Genomic DNA, 8,372 nt, shown 5'->3' with positions numbered 1-8,372 from the left:
CCTCCCCTCCTCAATGAGCCGACAGCTGGCGTGTGCTGCTCGCAGGGACCTGGCTGCCTGACATCCGTTGGTGAAGGGTATAAACCCCCCGGGCAGTCCTCATTAGCCATTACCAATAAAAGAAAAAAAAAAAAAAAAGAAAACGTGTGTGTCAATGCACTAAGGCAGCAGCTGGGAGATCAGCACCTCCCATTTAGCCTGGTACCTGCTGTCTCTACGCCGTGAAATATGGGGCTGTTTGTTTAGCATCCGGCTGAGCGCCACGGGGCACCCCTTCCTCCTGCTCCCCAGCACCCGTCCCCTTCACACCCCAGCAAAGGGCTCTGCTCTCGGCTCAGCACTAAAATAGCTGTGTGCAAGCCCCAGCCTGCTCCCGGGGCCTCCGGCTGGTGGGAGCTCGAGCTATTTTTGTCGTTCCTCTCTTCCCTGTGCCAGGCTCAGGCTCTTTGTTACCTTCTGGTCCATGGGACAAGGCATGCTGCAGCCTGGGGATGCAGTGACAGTGATGCTGTGCCTGGGGTGCCTGATGCATTTTCTCCCTCAGCTGGGGAGCATGAGACAGGAGGAAGACAGATTTCTGCCTCGCTTCAAGCCTCCGGAGCTGGAGGAGAGCAGGCTCAGGCATGCCCTGTGATCCAGGCGGGATGCAGGAGCAGCACGGCCCAGGCAGAGCAGCCACTCGTGCACAATCCAGGGAGCAGAGGGGACAGGTCAGAGCTGGATGTGGGCACGAAAGCTCTGCCAGACACACACGGCTCATTAACCCAGCAGTCCTAGAGGTTTAAACAGCAACCATGCCTGAATTAACTCCCCCAGAAAAGAGCTGAAGAGCCTCAGGGGGATGGTTTTGTGCCTGTAAGCACAACCTTCCCCCTTGCCCTTACAGAGCCAAGCAAACCCCAACCAGCCCCATCTCCATTCCCCACAAACACTGTTCCAAAACTCCGTGCTTTTACAGTCCGTGGCATCCAAGCAAGCTAAGCAGCATCACCCTGTGCCCTGCTGCTTCCAGCAGCTCTAATTTCTGACAGTCCTTGCGCTGCTGCCTAAATATTTATTTGAAAAAAAAAAAAGTTACTTCCAGGTGATCCAGGATCTGAACAGCCTTGTCCTTCTGCACTGCAGTAACACAACAGATTGGGGCACCGGCATGCAGCAGCTCGCTCCTGGCCGGGTGTGCAGTGCCGCTGCGTGGCTGCTGCGCTCCATCCAGCGCTGTGCTCGCTGGAGCGAGCCCACGAGGCAGCTGCCTCGCTGCGCAGCGCTTGCCCACCCTCAGGAATGCTTGTTCAACCTTTGTCCCCAAACCTGTCCCCTGCTGAAGGATCTCAGGAATTCACTGGGCTTTGGAATTTCTTCTCTTACTCCTGTTTTCAAGCACCAACAGCCACCCTCTGCTCATGAAGCTGTTCTTCTGCCCCAGCCACAAGCTCTCCCTCAAAACCTTTGCTCTCGGGTGTACATCAAGAAGAATCACCGATCCCCATCACCCTGTTCCCAGCCTCTCACCTTTCCCACCCCCAGCAGGGAATCTTACAAATTAATGAATGGAGAGGGACTGACACCAGGGATTGGAGCAGAGCCCTGCCCCAGGCTGTCTGCACAGAATACCTGAATAAACCCACCCAGGACCCCCCCCACCCTTAGTACAGAAAATTTAAAGTTAACATATGCCTAAGCTCATTTTCAAGAAGCCTTTTGAGGTTTCCTGCCCTCCTCTAGTGTAAATTACCCGTGAGGGCTCATGTGGAAAGAGCGGGATCACGTTACCTTTTTTCATTCCTGCAAAGCCTTTACCCGTGACTGCACCCACCGCCCACCCCGGGCACAAAGCACTCAGTCCGGGAGCTGAAGGCCAAATCCTCATCAACAAAAGCAACCAGCTCCAGAAATAACGTGGGGGTGGCTCAAGGGGCCCTCACTGTGCACCTAGAAATGGAAGTAAAAAGTGTTTTCAGCACATTATGAAGTAGTTTCATTCATGTAAACAGGATCCCCAGTGGCAAAGGACATCTGAGCTACAACCTGAAGTTGTTTTTAACCACAGAATCACGAAAGCTGCTATTTTGTTCAACACCTTCCATATTTAATTTATTTAGATATTTTCTCTACATTAAAGTATTTTCATGCCAACGCTTCCAACCTCCTGTCCCTACCTCAAGAAAAAATAGACTTGACACAGCTTTAGGGTGGAATGCACTGGAATAAAGTTGCTATTGCATCCAAGTTACAGGGAACACTGAACAAACTATAGAAAGAACTGCACATAGGAGACGTCAGGGAAAGCTGGAATCAGTGCGCTATCGTTTGAGTCACGTTAGCACCTTCCTAGACAAGCACTGAAGGCGTTTAGAGAGGTGCAACATGCTTTGGTTAGCTAGACCAGAGCTTAGACTACATTAAGCCTGGGGAAAAAAAGCAAGAAAGCTTTCCAGCACTGGGCTCGGAGCCTCATCTGAACCAATTAGAAAAAAAAAAAAAACCAACACTGAATTGACTAGCCAAGTTTGCAGTGTTTGGGAATGCTGAGCTCTCCTGGCTAGCCATATCTGTGCCTGGAGTGCAAACCACAACAGTTTCAAACATGACTCGGGACCCAGTGCCACCTGGAGCATGCTTTAACAGAATTCAAAATATCCATTCACACCTCAAAGTCGCTTTCTCCTGTTGCATCGTTTAGTAGAAGACATATTTTAAAAGCCGACCTCCCACCAGTACAACTGTGTCAGGTGTGAGTTGTTTTTTTCACATCTCATACAATCCCCTTCAGCAGCAGCACAAAGCCTTGAATTACAGGTTTGCCCACCGGGACACTACTGATCTCAGATCGCTTTAGCTGCTGTTCTGTGTCTCTGGCATTTCCAGAATTCAAAGAAAAAAAAAAAAGGGTAGGTAGGAAACTTACTCTGCAAACTTCAATTTAAAACCCTTAAATCAGTAATTAAGCCTTATCATGCTACCTCCAGGTAGCAACCAACGGGCCTGGGACCTCTGAAAAGATTCTTTGCTGCTGGAAAAGCATCTAGCATGCCTACCAGTGTCCTCAGTTTGTGCATACCTTTAAGAATCTTAAAAATCAGTGACTTCAGAAAGGTACGTTGTCATGCACCACACTGTCTGCCTGTTAGCCGGGTCTCGGGGCGCAGCAGCAGGACAGCCAAATGCCATCTGCTCCACCAGCAGCATGGCAACTGCGGATGAGCAGCCTGAGCAGATGCTTTGGACAAAGGAAGTCACATTTGCTCTTTCATGTTTTCTAAATCACACGTTCCTGGGTTTGAAAATAAAGATTTGCAATTTCTGGTAACCCTCAAGACATTCCCTTGAAATGTCTACAAAAGGTCCCGTTCAAAGCACAAGCTTTGTGATAGCTATTGCACATTTGTAAGAGCTGGCCTAAAGATTTTCCTGAAGTACCAGGCTTTGGACGAAGGGATATTTTAAAAACTGGTATCAGTGTACACTGGAACACTGGCACTAATGTCACCTATTCTTGGTTTTAACTGTAAGGGCAACAAGTAAACACCAACACATGAAAAAAGAAAACAAACAGCATTTCACAGAGCAAGGAATCGGAGATGAAGCTGTGGCTAGTGTTTTGCAGTTGAATCTCGAGGATAGAATTCAGCCAGTGTTGTCTGAGGAATTCTCTTCAACATCTCCTTGGGGAAGATTCGCAAAAGCTGCCATCCAATGTCCAAGGTCTCGTAAACAGTGCGATTTTCGTAAGGACCTGCAGAAAGCAACCACAGCCTGAAATACGGGGCAGGAAAGCATCTCACCACCAGGAAAATCTCAGAACAAGACCTTCTAGGTGTTAATGCATACCGTGATGTTCTTAAACAGATGCTTACCCTGAGCAATGAAGTTCTTCTCAAACTTCTGCAGAAACTCCAGATAAAGAAGATCATCTGAGGTAAGAGCTTCCTCACCAACTACAGCCTTCATAGCCTGTACATCCTTTCCGATAGCGTAGCAGGCATACTGGAAGGGACAGAAACAGAAGCACTTGACTATCTAGGTCATGATTTCCATTCAAGCTCAAACAGGGGGTCTCACTAAACAGTCAATGCTTTAAATCCACCCCTGGAGTGTTCTGGATTGCAACTGTTTGGCACACTCTTTACAGGCTGTTCAGGGAAAGGTGTATTTGAAATACCCCTCTGCTTCTCCAAAGACATTTTTACACACCAGTTGGTTGGATACATCAGCGTGATCCTTCCTGGTCATACCCTCTCCAATAGCTGACTTCATCAGTCGAGACAAGGAGGGCAAGACATTAATAGGCGGGTAAATCTGGAGGAAAAAAAGACATCCAAGAATTTCAACATTAATACTTCAAACAGTACAGAGTAATCTTAAGGATGTTCTCACCAGTGTGCTACACACCTGTCTGTTATGCAGCTGCCTGTCCACATAGATTTGTCCCTCAGTGATGTATCCAGTCAAGTCAGGGATAGGATGAGTAATATCTGTGGAAAAAACACAGTTTGACAGTTTTCAGACCTTTTATATCCATTCTAGCACTGCTGTGGCAGCTTTTTCCAGTTAAATACCATCCGTTAGCACCCCCATATATCACTGAGTGCTCTTATGTGGGATTAGAGCTGCAAGAACTCCTGACAGAGGGCTGGAGAACAGTCCTGAAGCCTGAAATGGGCAAAGCATTTCTATCAGCAATCCAGACAGAAAAGGCAGCCAAGAACTGCAATTTCCAAATGGAAACCAGAAGGCCACAGGACCTTCTGTCTTGCTGTGTGTCCAAAGTGAGGCACCTTGCTCTAAAGCAGTCCTTTAAAGTGCTAGTTATTAAAAACACTTGAAAATAACTCACCATCGTTAGGCATGGTAAGAATAGGAATCTGCGTAATGGAACCATTTCTGCCTTCCACACGCCCAGCACGCTCATATATAGTAGACAAGTCAGTGTACATGTAACCTGGGAAACCCCGGCGGCCAGGCACTTCCTCTCTAGCAGCTGAAACCTGAGGTAATCCAGAAAAATGTTTCCAAGAAGTCAGATCACTCGCACAGACCTGCTGTCTCCCCTAATTACGCTACACTAGCAACTTGCAGGTGATACCAAAATAAAGCCCCACAAACCGCTATTAGAGGAGTATGTCACCACAACCACACATGATGAGATAAGATGTCAAGGCAAACCAGAAACTGTAATATCAAACTGCTGAATGCCACCAGTCAAATCAGCTTAGCTATCACAGAAGCTACAGGTGTTTGACTGCTGAACATAATCCTTGCAAATCAGTAACTACAAGCCTCACTGGCTATTTAAGAACATTGTAATGAACACTAACTGTAACAGCTTGAGCAGAAGCTTACATTCTCACTTTCTACCATGCACCCTTTCTGCCAACACCCAGCATGCGAGTTAATAAACGCGTACCTCTCGCAGAGCTTCAGCATAGGAGCTCATATCTGTCAGGATGACCAACACGTGTTTCTCGCACTGATATGCCAAGAACTCTGCTGTCGTTAGAGCGAGACGAGGTGTGATAATGCGTTCGATGCTGAAATACAACAGTGTGGCATTATTTATAGCAACTGCTTTCAGGCTGTGAGGTAACAGTTTGAAGATACAAACGCTTTACAACCCTCTGAAAATCTGCTATGTGCACCAACTGGAGCACCAGCATTTCATATTCAACTTTGCTGCAAGATGTCAACGTGAGTGCATCTGGCAGGACACCAGCGAGGCTTCACCTTCCAGTTTATTTCTTCTCAGCCTTTACCCAACCAATATAACAGAACTACTTACGTTGGGTCATTGGCCAAATTCAGGAACAGACACACATTGTCCATGGACCCATTTTCCTCAAAGTCTGATTTGAAGAACCGAGCAGTTTCCATGTTCACCTAAATCACAGCATTGAGGCATCAGTTCCAGACCAGAAACACCTCACTAATAACCCATAAGCAAAGACTCCGCTACATTCCTAACAGAATGAATTATTTCTACAATTCGTGGCTAGAGAGTTTACGTTTAAGATGCTTTATCCTGATCAGATGCACTTTGTTACAGTACTTTGGGCCATCTGGTATTTTCAGCCATACAGCCAGGCAGTTTAGTGCTGTTTAGTTATATACTTAAGACCTACTTAGAATACTTTTTTAAAAGTAATGTTCAGCTACTCTCAGCATTGTCCTACTTATTACTTATTTATGGCTTACACCCATAGCAGCAAACACGATGGCAAAGTTCTCTTCACTGTAGTCCATCACATCTTTGGATTTCTTCACCAAGCCAGCTTGGCGACATATCTGAGCTGCAATCTGGGGAAAAAAAAATGTTTCAGTCCATCTGTATATCTGATGCTATTACACAGACCAGTATTTAACTTAGTTTACTTTTTAACCCCAGTGGAATGCAAACTAACTGTTCAGAGAGTAGCTTTGAGCACTCACTTCATTGTGGGGCAAGCCAGCAGCTGAGAAGATGGGGATTTTCTGCCCCCTGGCAATACTGTTCATACCGTCTATCGCAGAAATGCCAGTCTGAATCATTTCTTCTGGATAGATACGACACTGGGGATTGATGGGCTGACCTGTTGTATTTTTGTAAGAGAACACATTACTCCATGTACATATTTAAAGCTTTTGATTTGAGTTTCATGCCATACACATACTTAAAAATAAGATTAAGCTCCCCCTAACAGTTAGATCCTATGTTCAAAACCACATCTATTTTAACATTCAGAAATCAGAAACATCAGATTTGTCTTTAATTCCATACCAGAAATGGATTAAGAACATACCCATTATGTCAAGGAAATCTTCAGCCAAAACAGTGGGGCCTCTGTCTATAGGTTTTCCTGATCCATTAAATACTCTGCCTACAAGAAACAGCAATAAAATCAAAACGTAAATTTCAGTGAAAGTAAGTTAGCATGTGAAAGGTCTGTTCACTCTTCAAAGCTAGATGCAAGCACCTACCAAGCATATCCTCAGAGACTGGGGTTCGAAGAATATCCCCAGTAAACTCACAAGATGTTTTCTTTGCATCAATACCTGAAGTTCCTTCAAATACCTGTAAATATACCAGAAGGAAAACACACAACAACACAAACCACAGGAGAAAGGATAAGTATTGTGTTTTACAAAATAACACACTAGAACACAGCTTCACAGCTTGAGAACTTGATCAGCACAGGGCCAAAAAGCAAGGCAGCCCTCTGCAAGCAAAGGATTTCAAGAGCAGCTTGCTAGTACAAAACATCACATAAAAACCTACTTCAAACAAAATTCCTGAAGTGTATCAGCAGCAACCAACAAACCCAGTGCCATTCCTTTGATCTCAAGTATTTCCCTTTGCCAACAGGGTAAAGTTCTTCAGATAAGAAGAATTAATATTAATAAGAAACAGCTGCTTAGAAGAAATGCCTGCACCCACATAGCAGAGGAACTGATCTTGAACCTAACACTGTACAACGACAGTATGGTTCCTTTAATCTAGAAGCAAAGAAATCTAGGGGACATGCAAATAAAAAGTGTCACTCTCCTCCAGCCTTCCATCTTCTAAAATTATTCTTGCCACTTACACTTGGAATAAGTAGGGACTTTTTTCTTTAATTTCTAGTACCAAAAGAACATATGACAAGACAGATCTGACACAGCTCAGACACATGTTGATTTACAAAATATATTTCTGTTGCAACAAGAGACACTCATGTCCCTAGTCATACCTGAACTACAGCTTTGGAGCCACTGACTTCCAGAACCTCCCCACTTCTTCTTGTGCCATCAGGAAGAGTCAAATGGACAATCTCTGCGTACCTGGGAAACTGAAAATAAGCAAGAGAGATGGTGGGAAGCATTAAAATCCAGAAGAACAGCCATAAAACAGAAGCCCTTTCTTCCAGGACGCAGACAACTCTCCCTAGCTTCACAGCAATTTGCTTATTCTCATTTATCTCAGCAGTCAGAAATATATTTCATATCAAATTGTTTCAGTGGCCCCATGAATTTCACAAGTCTGGATCTAACCTGTCACAGCTTTTCTTGTTAACTCTCCCTTAAAAAGCTTCATTCATTAAGAATCTGAATCTTTACCTTAACTTGATCCAAGATAACCAGGGGACCATTCACACCCGATATAGTTTTATAAGCTGAAAGAAAGCAAGCCACAGGTCAGGTACTTCCTCAGAATATCAGCAATATCCTACATAAAGTTTTCAAAGTTTCATTCCTATCAATGATCTCAGGTTTGCAGATTTGGGGCCCAGCTCTGTACCACTTCTGTGTTCATTATGAACTCTCCAAGGATTAGGTACTGATTTGTGTTGCCAGCATTTTTTGCCACTACTTTCAAATCACCCGAGGTGACATTAAGATACACGATATTGCCATTTTCTTGT

The 8,372-nt window shown here is 45.0% G+C and overlaps 1 protein-coding gene across 1 annotated transcript; it reads right to left on the bottom strand.

Moving 5' to 3' along the window:
• Window positions 1-2,064: 2,064 nt before the first annotated feature.
• On the bottom strand, window positions 2,065-8,123 carry ATP6V1B2 (ATPase, H+ transporting, lysosomal 56/58kDa, V1 subunit B2; the record flags this gene model as incomplete). Its single annotated transcript, XM_010087016.1, has 13 exons — window positions 2,065-3,733; window positions 3,855-3,984; window positions 4,192-4,296; window positions 4,390-4,472; window positions 4,835-4,985; window positions 5,405-5,528; window positions 5,777-5,874; window positions 6,190-6,291; window positions 6,424-6,563; window positions 6,774-6,851; window positions 6,952-7,045; window positions 7,701-7,799; window positions 8,068-8,123. Coding segments are annotated over 13 exons (1,403 nt in total), but the record flags the coding sequence as incomplete, so codon positions are not given.
• Window positions 8,124-8,372: the final 249 nt, after the last annotated feature.

This window comes from Pterocles gutturalis, unplaced genomic scaffold (assembly GCF_000699245.1).
Source record: "Pterocles gutturalis isolate BGI_N339 unplaced genomic scaffold, ASM69924v1 scaffold38606, whole genome shotgun sequence".
NCBI lineage: Eukaryota > Metazoa > Chordata > Aves > Pterocliformes > Pteroclidae > Pterocles > Pterocles gutturalis.
Note: the sequence above shows the minus strand (reverse complement) of the source record. Positions and strands in the feature narration are given on the sequence as shown.